Raw genomic sequence first — 15531 nt, 5'->3', positions numbered from 1 at the left:
TCCAATACTAGAACATTGACTGGAGGCCATGATCAAAGCACTAGGTGGAGTTAAATAGAGCAGCACCTAACGACTTCACCATATCACCTGAGGAAGGAAACTCAGAAGCCGCAGTACCACTTTCCTCCACCAACGGAAGCTCACAGAGAGAATCAGCCGAAGTACCACTTGTGACCACAAGAGGGAGCTCTGCCACAGAATTCACAACACCTACCCTAACTATTTCAGTTTATAGTGGGTTTTTTACTTAATGTTGTTGATTGGCGCACGCACCGCTCAGGATTGACGGCGCCAGAGCTAGTAGTAAAACAACTGCACACGAACGTTTTTATTGGTGTTTGTGTTCATTTATTAGGGGTTACTTTGATATATTTCAACTTTTTACAAGCATTTGTGTAACATTACTTGGTCGTTCTATAGATTATGAGATGACACTATTGTATTCATTGTAGGTTCGTGATTATCCGGCCCTGTGGGACCCTTCAGATGAATCGTATAAGGATAAATAGGGAACATATACGGTGCCAATATTTTCTAGATGACCATAAAGGCGACTTTATGATAAAGGCCGGAGTTCGGCCGAAACGTTTAACTGTCGCCTCACCAATCATCACAAATAAAATTTATCCACTTGAAAGCATACCTTTCTACTGAGTGCAGTGATTCTATATCTGACTTATGTTTATGGAACATTGGGTTCCCTTTCACTGGCACCGTTACTCTACTTAGTCGAGTGCTAACCATCTATACTAGTTCTGGAGATAGAGGCAGCCAAGGAAGTTATGGAGATAGAGGCAGCCAAGGCAGTTATGGAGATAGAAGCAGTTCGCAGCAGCTGGGGGGAGCAACTTATCAAACAGAGGGAACAAATTTCCTCTATTCTCCAGAGTACACCTTTCTTAATTGAACGTAAATTGGGCTACAGGTCCAGTTGCACAGAAAACCACAAGAAAAACGAAGTACATCATATGTGATAATCGGTAAACTTATCAGTTTATTGAAAATAATAAAAATGAACAAAACATAATATAACAGAAAAACCGTATTGGTATTCAAATAATAGGGAACAGGTGCACCACAACATCCACTATCACATAACAGGAAGGGAGAAGGACATGAGTTGTCAAAGGAGTAAAAAATATAACTGAGTACTGGCACTGGAGGTCTCAATAGAGATGTACAGGGACACATAACTCCTTTGACAACTCCTGCCCTTCTCCCCTCCTGTTATGTGATAGTGGATGTTGTGGTCCACCCGTTCCCTAATATTCGAATATTTCAGTATTAAAACGGTTTTTCTGTTATATTTTGGTCATTTTTAATATTTAACAAAAAACTGACAATTTTAATGATTATCCGAGATATAATGTACTTCTTTTTTCTTGTGGTTTTCTTGTGTTTTTTTCTATGACTATGGTGTCCGGACCTGAGCTTTTGTTTGTCGCTCCAGTTGCCTGTTGGCTTTGAAAGGGGCTGTTTATATATTTTTTTTCAAATTGAAAAATCATTTGTAAAAATTACCACTAATTTGTGTTCTTTACAATAAATTTTTTTTTTCAAAAAAATATTCTCTTCTTTTTAGACAATGGGGACAAGGCCGCTGTCCTGGGTTTATGGGCTATCGATTAGTGGTTTAGGGGTTGATGTGTTAACTATTGTATATCTCATACTGCTGTTAATTTATGAAAACACCACCCATTTTTTGACATACAAAGAAACAAAACAAATTAAACCCAAAAATTTTTTTTATTTAAATTACAACCAAATTTTTTTTTATTTTTTGGGTAACATGAAAAAAAAATTTTTTGAAAAATTTTTTTGTGTTGATTGCTGTCGTTTATCATTCTTCGTGATCTTTTCAAAACTGTTAGCAGCGATGTCGGCAACTTTTTGGGGACGGTCAGTGTAGATGCATCCTTCTCTGCTGGTCAGGCTGCTCAACACCAGCACAGGAGTATTGCCAGTGCACGGCACCTTCTGGACTCATAAAGTAGTCAGTGAAGGATTCTCTCACACGCACACCAGAGTTGGACGGCCTGCCCAGACCCCCGTTGACCACTGGATTAAATACTGGCTGCTGGTACTCCACATCTACGTCAGTGTTGTACTCACGAGCATAGTTGTGGAGTACACAGCAAGCCTTTATCACAGCATCAACGGTGTCTGTGTCCAACTGAATGGCAGTGTGAAAGATCCTCCACTGACTAGTCATGATCCCAAAGGTGCATTCCACATATCTGCGTGCACGACTCAGCCGATAATTAAAAATCCTCTGTCGGACATCCAGTCCCCTTCGTGGGTATGGGCGCAGCAGGGTTGTCGTTAAGGGAAACGCCTCATCCGATACCATCACAAAGGGTACTGGATGTGTGGAACCCGGCAAAGGTCTTGGGGCTGGGAGCGTGCCGCCATCTCGAAGAATTTGCATCCCAATCTGTGACGTTCGCAACACCCGAGAATCCCCAGTACTACCATAGGCACCAACATCAATGGCAACAAATTTGTAATGGGCATCAGCCACCGCCATCAGGACCACTGAAAAATACTTCTTATAATTAAAGAAGCGTGATCCTGATCGTGGTTGCTGCTGAACCCTTACATGTTTACCATCGACTGCACCTATGCAGTTTGGGAAATTGGCCACAGACTGAAAGCCTGCTGCAACCTGCAGCCAAGTCTCCTCGGTTGGGGAAGGCATCACTATAGGCTGCAACTTCTGCCAGATGACGGTACATGTACACCTCACAATGTTAGAGATGGTAGATTTACCAACTCTAAATTGGAGGTGCAGGGATGTATAGCTCTCTCCTGTGGCCAAAAATCTGCAAAGAAACAAAAAAGAAAATTAGAAATGTCACACAAAAAGGTAATTACAACATGTCACAAGTTAAGGCCGCTATTATATGCGTCCAGCACCATTCAATAATGCTGGCATTAACACCCAGCACAACACAAAGGGTGTTAAAAACATTAATAAGGCATGATGGGACTTGTGCACACACGCATGCGAGATATGACCGAGTGTTGCATGGTAATCCCCGGACCTGCTGCATGCTCTCCGTAGTGGAGCGTGCGGCTCCATGTATTGGTATGTGGGTGCACACTCCGCTCCAGAGTGCAGGCGGCAGGGCCGGGGATTACCATGCAACACTCGCCCGTATCTCACGTGTGTGTGTGTATGTGTGCCCCCTGTCCAACAGGAGGACTGGGTGGGTTTAATTACACGTACTGGACACAGAGACGTGTAAAATAGAGACCTAACGACATTCCCCCCAAAAAATTGTTACTTACCGCAAGGTGATGAGCAGCCTTTCCTCTGCAGAGATGGACTTCCTCATCACCGTGTCTTGCAGTGTCAAATGGGGTGCCAGGATGGTGAGCAGTCTGTCAAATGCCATAATTGGTAGCCGACAAAAAGAGATACATTTTTCCGGATATCTGAAAATTGAAAAAGAAACACAAAAAAGGGTTACTTCACAAGTATTGCTAGCAAAAAAAGGTAAATTTGTCATTCAATATATTTCTACTTACCTCCTCAAATCATTGTACAGCACATAAAAGTGCCCCTTCTCTGTTCGCTCTGCTACAAGCGGGTGCACCCACATCCTTTTCTGCGCACGTCTTCTCTGCCGCCGCTGCCTCTAAAATTAAAAAAAAATATATATTTTGTAAAACACAACAATGAGAAAAAAATATCAAACTTGCCTGGAAAGCAATGCGGAATATGTAAGGGTACGTGTCCACGTTCAGGATGGCCATCGTTATCGTTGGAGCGCCAAAGCCGCTATGTGCAAAGCCCCACCCCCTTCTGGGACGCAATGATGCCAGATATGTTCATTGTACAAATGCGGCATCATCGCACCACACGCATAGGGCCCTGTTTTATTCCTTGCGGAGCCGCAGCTTCTCAGCAAGGAACACGGACATGCTGTGATCATAAAAGACGCGCAGCATGTCCGGAGTCGCAGGGCTGACGGATGACACACAGTGGACACGTGATTTCATTAAATCACCTCCACTATGCTGTTACATGTGGACGCTCCATGTTTGGCGCTGCGGCCACACGCAGCGCCAAACATACAGCGTTTCCAGAACGTGGACATGTACCCATAACCCAATAACAAACAGACATCTGCTTACCTGACGTGCATGTCGATTCAGAATTAGAAGCATCAACCCCAGGATCGCAATCCGGTGTGGCGTGCGGAGCTGGATCCGCGGGCTGTCATCTGGCCTACGCTTAGCACGTCCACTCATTTTGATGTGTAAGTTCCAAAATGGAGGATGGAAGAAGAAAAGGGTTGGACAAGGAAATGACATCATTTTTTTTTTTTTCCCCCACTGTAGTAAGCTTTATTTGTGTCAAACACAGACAATCTGCAGAGAAAACTGCATAAAAAAACGCACTAAAAACCGCATCAAAAAACGCACCTGCGTTTTCTGCCAAGAGCTGCGGTTTTTAGTCCTGAAAAAAAAAAAGGGAAATCAGGAACGTATGAACATACCCTAAAGCTGCCTTATCACATTTCCACGGAGAACAACATTAAAAAAAAAATCCTGAATTGCTGGGTTTTGTTCATGCTGCCTCACAAAAATCAGAGTAGAAAGTGATCAAAATTGTTATGTGCCCGAAAATGGTACCAATCAAAACGTCAATTCATCTCGTAAAAAACAAACCCTCACATAACTCGTTCAGCAGAAGTATTGAAAAATATAGTGATGTAAAAACGCTTTTTTTTGTAAAAAAAAAAAAAAGAAGCATCTTTTAGTGTGTGAAAGCAGCCAAACATAAAAAAAACTATATAAATCTTGTATCGCTGTAATCACACCAACCAGAAGAATAAAGTTGTCTAATCACTTATACCGCACAAGGAATGGTGTAAAAAATGATTAAAACCAATTCTTCACCTGCTGTTGAATTGTTCATTCTGCCTCCCAAAGATTGCAGTACGGGTTGGTGCATACTTATTCTGCGCTTTATGCTGAGCACTTACACCATGGTTTCCGTGTAAATCTCTGAAATACATGATTCAGACAGAACCCCTGGTGGAAGATTCCCCACAATGAGGCAGATGGAGGCACTGTGGATGCCGTCTGGCCTATGATCCGTCAGTGTTGGTCTTTTTAGAGTACATAAAAGTGCCATTGGCCACATTTTTTTGTACTTCTAAAAAGGACAACAGTGAACAGAGGCCAGACAAAGTCCAGAGTTACTATGCTGGCTCATTATAGTGAATGGTTCTGTCTGGGGTTTCATTTGAATCACATCATTCAGAGATTTAGATGGAAACCCCTATGTAAGTGCTCAGTGTAAAGCACAGGATAAATCTGATCCAAAATATTAAATAAAATATTCCAAATAAAAACTTAAATTCGATCCACAAAAAAGCAAGTCCCCACTAAGGTTCGTCATCTGTTAATGGAAATATAGGGGACTTCCATGTTTGTGGTAGCACAAAGGCTCTGGAAAAGCGCTATGGCTCCTCGGCACCCAAAAGAAATCCAGCAAATTCTGCTCTCCCAAATCCTAATGCACCCTTCCCTTCTGAACCCCACAGTGTACCTAAACCGCAGTTTAGCAATTGGGTACATGTCTTCAGAAGCATGAACTGGACATAATGTATGGGCAATACAATCTACGGGCACTACAACGGCAGATTTACCATTTTCACTCAGCAACATCCATTGCTGCTTGTTTCTGGAAAACCCACATGGAGTCAAAATGATCACTACTACATCTCAAGATAAATTCCCAGAGGGGTGTAATTTCCAAAATGTGGTCATTTGAGTGAGGATTCTGCTCTTCCAGCAATTTGGAGCTCTGTATATCGAGTCAGAAAACTATTCTACGATAATTTATTCTCCAAAGGTCAAAAATGGAGCTCCAAAATTCATACTGTGCTCCTTTCCTTCTGATCCCTGCCATGTGCCCAAACAGTAGTTTTATATTACATATGGGGTATCAGTGTACTGCGGAGAAATTGTGCAACAAATTGTAAGTTCCGTTTTCTACTGTTACCCTTGTGAATATGAAAAATGTGGGGCAAAAAGAGAATTTTGGGGGGGAAAATGTATTGTTTCATTTATATAGTTCAACGTTATAAAATTCTGTAAAGCACCTGTGGGTTCAAGGTGCTTACCATACCTCTAAATACCGTATATGCTTGAGTATAAGCCGACCCAAGTATAAGCCGACCCCAATTATTTTGCAACAAAAAACTGGGAAAACTAATTGGCTTGAGTATAAGCCTAGGGTGGAAAATGCAGCAGCTACGGGTAAATGTTAAAAATAAAAATAGATACCAATAAAAGTAAAATTAATTGAGACATCAGTAGGTTAAGTGTTTTTGAATATCCATATTGAATCAAGAGCCCCATATAATGCTCCATACACTTCATTATGACCCCATAAGATGCTCCATACAAAATAGGCCCCATATAATGCTCCATACAGTTCATTATGGCCCATAAGATGCTCCATATACAAATATGCCCCATATAATGCTCCATGCAGTTCTTTATGGCCCCATAAGATGTTCCATACAAAATAGGCCCCATACAATGCTCCATACAGTTCTTTATGGCCCCACAAGATGATCCATATAAAAATATGCCCCATATAATGCTCCATGCAGTTCTTTATGGCCCCATAAGATGCTCCATACAAAATATGCCCCATATAATGCTCCATGCAGTTCTTTATGGCCCCATAAGATGCCCCATATAATGCTACATTCAGTTCTTTATGGCCCCATAGATGCCCCATATAATGCCCCATGCAGTTCTTTATGGCCCCATAGATGCCACATATAATGCTCCATGCAGTTATGGCCACATAGATGCCCCATATAATGCTCCATGCAGTTATGGCCCCATAGATGCCCCATATAATGCTCCATGCAGTTATGGCCCCATATAATGCTCCATGCATTTGTGGCCCCATAGATGCCCCATATAATGCTCCATGAAGTTATGGCCCCATATAATGCTCCTTGCAGTTATGGCCCCATAGATGCCCCATATAATGCTCCATGCAGTTATGGCCCCACAGATGCCATTTTTTGGGGGCTGAAAATCTCGGCTTATACTCGAGTATATATGGTAAATTCCTTGAGGGGTATAGTATCCAAAATGTGGTCACTTGTGGTTTGTTTCCACTGTTTAGGCATATCAGGACCTCTGCAAACACAACATGACATCCGTTATCTATTCCAGTCAATTTTGTGTTCCAAAAGTCAAATGGTGCTCCTTCCCTTCCGAGCCATGTTGTGTGTCCATACAGTGATTTTCAACCACATATGAGGTATCTGCGTACTCAGGAGAAATTGCACAACATATTTTGGGCTCCATTTTCTCCTGTTACGCTTATGACAATGCAAAATTTGAGGCTAAAGATAAAGAAACAGTTTTGTGGGATAAAGTAAAGTTTTAATTTTTTTCTTTACAAATTGCTTTAATTCCTGTGACAGGACCTTCAGCACCTGAAGGATTGATAAACTTATTGAATGTGGTTTTGAGCACTTTGAGGGGTGAAGGATTCAGAATGGTGTCAATTGTGGGTGTTTTCTGTCTCATAGGCCCTCAAAGTCACTTCAAATGTAATGTGGTCCCTAAAAAAATTGGTTTTGTAAATTTTGGTGGAAAAACGAGCACTTGCTGATCAATTTTTAACCCTTCTAACTTCCTAACAAAAACAAATTATGTTTAAAAAATCGTGCTGATGTAGTGTAGACATGGGGTGATAGTTACAGTATATCACAGAAAGTAGTTATTAAATAACTATCTGATGTAAGGGCATAAAAATTGAAAGTTTGAAAATTGCAAAATTTGCAACATTTTTGCCAATATTACGATATTTTCATAAATAAAAGCAAAACATATTTACCTAAATTTACAGCTAATCAAGTACAATATGTCTCAAAATAAACAATCTCAGAATCACTGGGATACGTTGAAGTTTTCCAGAGTTTTTACCACATAAAGGGAGACGGGTCAGAATTGTAAAATTTGGCTTGGTCAAAAGATGAAAAAGGCTGGGGGGGTAAAGTGGTTAATACTTTCTGAAGATCAAAAACATGACACTTTTTGGGTGCACACAATGGTCATTAAAAACTTTAGTGAGCAATTTTTCCCATCTAGAGGACAAAAAGGGGGTTTTATTGCTATGTAGGGGCATAGTAGTGGGCATTATTACTATGTGGGTCCCTAAGAGGAGCACTGTTTTTCTGCCACACTGAAGGTGCAGTAAAACTGATAAATTTGGCAGCAACAGGCTCAGCATTGGCGTAACAGCAGGATGAGTTTATATAGGTGGGAAATATAACACCCCCAGTTCCTGGTTGTTACAGTGGCATTGCTTTCCTCACGGGGAGAGTGATGTCATGCTTGGAAGAGAGGAAGGATCCCTTTAACAGGTATTCACAAACATGCAACATGCTGACTCCAAGCCAGAAGGGGCAGCTCTGAACCGGATTCAGGGGAGCTTCCCTAGATAATATATATTATGTCCTGGGGAAGGAGTTAGACAGTCTATCACAGAGGAGTGAGGAGAGAGGAAAGAGGGGGCCGTGCAGCCACGTGAGGTGCTGCAGCTTCTAGAAAGGAGAGAAAAGGACGGAGCAGGCTGTAGAGAGCGTGAAGGAGGAAAAGGAGCAAAGGAGAGTGAAGAGCTGGAGGGAAGTTGCGACTGAGCTTCCTCCATGCTGAAGCGCAGGTACCGGTAGCCGGACGACCGAGGTTGTGGGATTAACTTCATGCCCCTCAGCAGAAACCGGCAGACAGTTGGATTTCATGTCACCTGTCCACCATAAACACCTGAAGACACAGTAACGCAGAGAGCCCGGGTCGTGATAGAGATCCTGTAAAAAGGCTCGAGTTACCTGTCATGCGGGTTAGTGTCCTACCTGAAGGGGGACAGAGAGAACATGAGGATGTTGTGTGAGGCCTAGGGCAGCAAGGGACTACATCACAGCGCTAGAAGGAAGGCTTCCATCCCCACCTGGCTAGGGGGATTCCTGAGTCGCTTCAAAGCCGGCCGGAGCATACCAGTATCTGTGATCCGGTTCCCTGGACTGTGGCTGCCTTGTATCAGTAAAGAGGTAAAGAGACTGCAACCTTGTGTCCTCTGTTTCATTCTGCACCATCCTTATCCACCACACCGGGAGTCCTGGGGACCCAGCTTTGCCTGTGGGAAGCCATACCATCCCTGCTGCCATAACATCACCCCAGTGGACCCCTCTAAGCAGCGTCGGTCATCCCTGACCGAATACCACAGGTGGCATAACGAACATTTATTATTTCATAATACCCCTTTAAAGACCTTCCCTTTTACATGGGTGCACAGGGCCACGGACCGGGTCTCCACGTGACATATCCCTTTAAGTACCAGACCGGGTACCGAGTACCCCACCGCCTTAGCGGGCATTCCAGAAATAGATGGAGGTAGGGGTGGGCACAGACAGAACACGACCCCTATGCAAGAACGGTATATGTGTTCTTTGCAGTCCAGTAGTTCATCATAATGCACTCGTTTATGTGCTTTTGTGACAGAAGCTGCTCTCTGGTTTGAAGGTGGACATGGGCCCCCTTAAATCTTGGGTCCTTGTGCAGGTGCGCTGGTTGCAACCTGATTTGTACACCCCTTTGGTGTGGTCCTGGAAATGCAAAAAGTCATATGGATCTTTGCTGTAAAATTTTCAGATGATCTGTTGCTGGAAGAAGTTGTCATAGTGGTCTGGCCCAGATGGAAAAGATGATAAAAGTGAACAACTCTATCAGAAAGGACACCTCCTGTGAGTCACTATATATAACTGTACTGCAATCACTTACATGGTCATGGTCATCATCTGCACCATCTAATCGAGCTGTTCTCCTCTTCCCACAGGTATGCACTGACTTTACCCAGCTCTCCCTGGCTCCAGAATATCTCTGTATACTGCATTGATTTTCCATGGTATGCACTGACTTTACCCAGCTCTCCCTGGCTCCAGAATATCTCTGTATACTGCATTGATTTTCCATGGTATGCACTGACTTTACCCAGCTCTCCCTGGCTCCAGAATATCTCTGTATACTGCATTGATTTTCCATGGTATGCACTGACTTTACCCAGCTCTCCCTGGCTCCAGAATATCTCTGTATACTGCATTGATTTTCCATGGTATGCACTGACTTTACCCAGCTCTCCCTGGCTCCAGAATATCTCTGTATACTGCATTGATTTTCCATGGTATGCACTGACTTTACCCAGCTCTCCCTGGCTCCAGAATATCTCTGTATATTGCACTGGCTTTTCTATGCTTCCCCTGGATCTGAGTGTCTTGGTGCAGCACATATAATCCTTTTAGTATGCTTTCTTACCTATCAGCTTGTTTTCCATGACCTGTTTTCATGTCTCTCATTGTGTGATCCTGGCATCTCTTTGAGTGGTCAGTCCTACCCCTCCCTCACTTTATGACCTTTGCTTAACTCTCTACATCTGGTCTCCCATACCCAGCCACCCCCTCATTCACACCTGATTGCCCTTAACTGGGGATATATTCACATGCAGGAGTCTGCTACAGACTCAGTCTGCTGCAAATCATCTTTTAACTTCCATCTTTTAAATTACATCTTTTTAATTATGATTCTGAATTAGACTGAATTGGACTGGAATTGACTGGAAGGTAACAGAACACCAACCACTACAATGTTTCGGTTTCTTTTATCTTTCACCCCCATACTACTTTCCTTCTTACAATCTCCTGCAATCCCTCCTCCTAGTAAGGAACTAGTCATTTCTTCCTCCATACTCCCCAGCCATCTCACCTTCCCCTCAGAACTGTTCCTCCACATACAATCCTTTTTATCCAGACACACACGGCCACATCATGTCCTATCCTGCTCCCACCTTCTAATGATCTGTCTGTTACTCCTCATTGCTGGTGACATATCCCCAAATCCCGGCCCTCCCCAATTCATCCCCACACTCGTTTCTAACCCCCTGCCACGATCCTCCGCACGTTTTCCCAACCACGACAACCTCATACCCATTCATCCAGCCCCCACTCCCCCGCTCCCCCTACTTGGAGCACTATGGAACGCACGCTCCATCTGCAACAAACTGACATTTATCCATGACCTCTTCATCACCAACAAACTCTCCTTCCTCGGCCTCACCGAAACCTGGCTCACCCCCTCTGACTCGGCCTCTCCAGCTGCGCTCTCCTATGGCGGATTCCACCTCTCTCACACCCCTCGCCCCAGCAACAAACGCGGTGGAGGAGTTGGCTTGCTCCTGTCCGACACCTGCTCCTTTACTCCAATCCCGCTACCACCCTCCGCTACTCTTCCCTCGTTTGAGGTGCACTCTGTCCGCATCTATTCCCCCTCCAACCTCCAGCTGGCTGTCATCTACCGCCCCCCAGAACTAGCCATCTCCACCTTTCTCGACCACTTCACCACCTGGCTACTTCATTTCCTCTCTGTTGACATCCCCACTATCATCATGGGTGATTTCAATGTCCCCATTGACACTTTCACCTCAGCTACCTCTAAACTTTTATCACTGACTGCCTCCTTTGGCCTCACTCAATGGTCCTCTGAGGCCACTCACAAAGATGGCCACACGCTGGACCTCATCTTCACCCGCCTCTGCTCCCTTACTAACCTCACTAACACACCCCTCCCCCTGTCTGACCACAACCTACTGACATTCTCGTCCCTCTCCTCTCCTAGTGTGCAACCCCCACTCCACAAACTCACTCACCCTCGCAGAAATCTCAAACATCTCAACTTACAATCACTCTCTGAGTCCCTTCTCCCTCTCACAGACATAGCCTCCCTTCATGACACAGATGCTGCTGCCACTTTTTATAACACCACAATAACAACAACACTCGATTCGGCCACCCCACTCATGCATAGTAAAACTCGTACAATTAACAGGCAGCCCTGGCTGACCAGCCTGACCAAAGAATTGAGACGGGCCTCCAGGATTGCTGAGCGGAGATGGAAGCGATCCCACTCTGCCGACCACTTCACTGCATACAAGCAGTCCCTCGCCAGCTTCAAGTCTGCGCTCACTGCCGCAAAACAAACTTACTTCTCATCCCTCATATCCTCCCTGTCCCACAACCCTAAACAGCTTTTCAACACTTTCAATTCTCTACTCCGTCCCCCCACACCTCCTCCCTCCCCCCTCATTTCTGCTGATGACTTCGCCTCTTTCTTTAAACAGAAGATCGATACGATCAGAGAAAGCTTTGGCCCACAGCGCCCACTGCCCCTCTTAGCTGCTCAACCCTGCTCCTCCAAAACCAGCTTCTCCACCATGACAGAAGATCAGCTCTCCACCCTCCTGTCAAGATCACACCTCACCACCTGCACGCTTGACCCGCTCCCATCCCACCTCATCCCTAACCTTTCCACGGTCTTCATCCCAACCCTAACACACCTCTTCAACCTCTCACTCACAACAGGTGTCTTTCCCTCATCCTTCAAGCATGCCAAGATCACACCCATCCTCAAAAAGCCCTCCCTCGACCCATCCTCTGTGTCTAGCTATCGCCCAATATCTCTTCTCCCTTATGCCTCCAAATTGCTGGAGCAACACGTCCATCTTGAACTGTCCTCCCACTTCTCCTCCTGCTCCCTCTTTGATCGGTTACAATCAGGCTTCCGTTCCCATCACTCAACTGAAACTGCCCTAACTAAAGTCACCAATGACCTACTAACTGCCAGGAGCAAGCGACACTACTCTGTCCTCCTTCTCCTGGACTTGTCTTCTGCCTTTGACACTGTAGACCACTCCCTTTTGCTACAAATCCTCTCATCCCTTGGCATCACAGACTTGGCCCTTTCCTGGATCTCGTCATATCTGACAGACCGAACATTCAGTGTCTCCCTCCCCCACACCACCTCCTCACTTCGCCCCTTGTCAGTCGGTGTTCCTCAAGGCTCTGTTCTAGGACCCCTACTCTTCTCCATCTACACTTTCGGCCTGGGACAGCTCATAGAATCCCACGGTATGCAGTACCATCTCTACGCTGACGACACGCAGATCTACCTCTCCGGACCTGACCTCTCCTCCTTGCTTACCAAAATCCCGCACTGTCTGTCTGCCATTTCAGCCTTCTTTTCTGCTCGCTTTCTACAACTGAACATGGACAAAACAGAATTCATCATCTTTCCCCCATCTCACTCTACCCCTCCACCAGACCTATCCATCAATGTCAATGGCTGCTCACTATCCCCAGTCCCACACGCCCGGTGCCTCGGGGTGATCCTCGACTCTGCCCTCTCTTTCAAGCCACATATCCAAGCCCTTGCCTCCTCCTGTCGTCTCAAACTCAAAAATATTTCCCGGATCCGTGCTTTCCTTGACCGCAACACTGCAAAAACGCTAGTGCATGCCCTTATCATCTCCCGCCTCGACTACTGCAACCTCCTACTCTCTGGACTCCCCTCTAGCACTCTGGCACCGCTCCAATCCATCCTACACTCTGCTGCCCGACTAATCCACCTGTCCCCCCGCTATTCCCCAGCCTCTCCCCTGTGTCAAGCCCTTCACTGGCTTCCTATCGCCCAGAGACTCCAGTTCAAAACCCTCACACTGACATACAAAGCCATCCACAACCTGTCTCCTCCATACATCTGTGACATGGTCTCCCGGTACCTACCTACACGCGACCTCCGATCCTCCCAAGACCTCCTTCTCTACTCCCCTCTCATCTCTTCTTCCCATAACCGCATCCAAGACTTCTCCCGTGCTTCCCCCATACTCTGGAACTCTCTACCCCAACACATCAGACTTGCGCCTACCATAGAAACCTTCAAAAAGAACCTGAAGACTCATCTCTTCCGACAAGCCTACAGCCTGCAGTGATCCTCAACCTACTGAACAGCCGCACAGCCAGCTCTTCCCTCTCCTAGTGTATCCTCACCCACCCCCTGCAGACTGTGAGCCCTCGCGGGCAGGGTCCTCCCTCCTTATGTACTCGTGTGCCTTGTTATCTGCTCATGTTTAATGTATTTGTCTATATTTGCCCCGTATTCACATGTAAAGCGCCATGGAATAAATGGCGCTATAAAAATGTATAATAATAATAATAATAATAATGGTCTGCAGGACTGGTGTCTACCACTATATGGTCACTGTATGGTGCTATTATCAATTATGGTCTTTGTATATTGAACTTTATTCAGCAAGATTATTGTCATCTGCTGCGTTTCCTACAATACCCATAGCTAACTACATTAGGGGCCCACTCAGATGTATTTTGTCCCCCTGCTATATCTACGATGGTGATATATCCTAGTGATTTATTATTATTATAGCGCCATTTATTCCATGGCGCTTTACATGTGAGGAGGGGTATACATAATAAAAACAGGTACAATAATCTTGAACAATACAAGTCACAACTGGTACAGAGGAGAGAGGACCCTGCCCATGAGGGATCACAATCTACAAGGGATGGGTGAGGATACAGTAGGTGAGGGGAGAGCTGGTCGTGCAGCGGTTTGGTCGATCGGTGGTTACTGCAGGTTGTAGGCTTGTTGGAAGAGGTGAGGCTTGTCGGAAGAGGTGAGGCTTGTCGGAAGAGGTGATTTCCCAAAGACTACAAGATGGGAATACCTCTTTAGGAGTGAGAGAAGAACTGTTACCCAGACAAAGACGAAAATGTCTATCTTACCCACATGCTCATGTTGGGAGGATATGCTGAGGATATTCCATCTTGATTTATAAAGAAGATTTTATCAATTTTCATCCCTATGCTGCATTAAAAAAATCAATGTGGAAATTTGCTTTTAATTCTTTATGTCAACGTATACCATGGATTGGATAGGGATAGCAATGCATAGGGTGAAATCCACATGTGGCTCATGCAGATTTTGTGACAGACTCCTTTCTGCAAAGTTTTACTCTCATTCTCAATCAATTTTTCTCAATCTGAGGTTGTCATCACACCAAGCTCAGAAAAGCTGATAATACGTAATTGCGCTGTGCCCCATTATGAAACCTAAGTAAATAAGTCATTTTGTTTCCTTCTTGTAGAAAGTGTTTTACTAATTCTTCAGATCAACAAGAAATAATTCCTTGTTGTCAACAAAAAAGTACCTGGTAAGTAAATAAGGAATCCAGCGTTGTCTTTCTTCCCTCCGGCCTCGGGCAATGGCTGATCTTGCATCATAAGCATAAACAGAGCCTAACCTACTTTCTGGTGCCTGGCACGCCTGCCCGGTTGGCACTGCATGGATAACCTGTGAGTGTACATACAAAGATTGCAAAAGAAAGATGCTCATATGTTTAAGCGAGGATCTTTCACCTCTCCTGACTTGTCTGTTTTCGTAAACACTTGGAGCATCTTTTCTAACTCCCGTATTCTGCGTTGTGCCATTCCTCTGTTAATCCTCCTAGAAATGTATATCTAAATAAACAACTGGGTGTTTCCCAACATATGTCATCTGCTCAGTCAGGGCTGACACATCCAGAGAGCCGAAATGTCCTTTTTGAAGATCTCGTCCAACGTAATCATATATGGATTCAAT

The 15531-nt window shown here is 44.7% G+C and overlaps 1 protein-coding gene across 1 annotated transcript; it reads right to left on the bottom strand.

Moving 5' to 3' along the window:
- Positions 1-1854: 1854 nt before the first annotated feature.
- Positions 1855-4351, bottom strand: LOC138667513 (uncharacterized). Its single transcript, XM_069755684.1, has 4 exons — positions 4141-4351; positions 3532-3641; positions 3292-3438; positions 1855-2822 (listed from the first exon to the last, which is right to left on the bottom strand). The coding sequence occupies exons 1-4, from the start codon at positions 4321-4323 to the stop codon at positions 1901-1903; spliced, it is 1362 nt and encodes a 453-aa protein (XP_069611785.1). The 5' UTR covers positions 4324-4351; the 3' UTR covers positions 1855-1900.
- Positions 4352-15531: the final 11180 nt, after the last annotated feature.

This window comes from Ranitomeya imitator, chromosome 2 (assembly GCF_032444005.1).
Source record: "Ranitomeya imitator isolate aRanImi1 chromosome 2, aRanImi1.pri, whole genome shotgun sequence".
Taxonomy (NCBI): Eukaryota; Metazoa; Chordata; class Amphibia; order Anura; family Dendrobatidae; genus Ranitomeya; species Ranitomeya imitator.
This window is presented reverse-complemented; position numbering and strand designations above follow the sequence as displayed.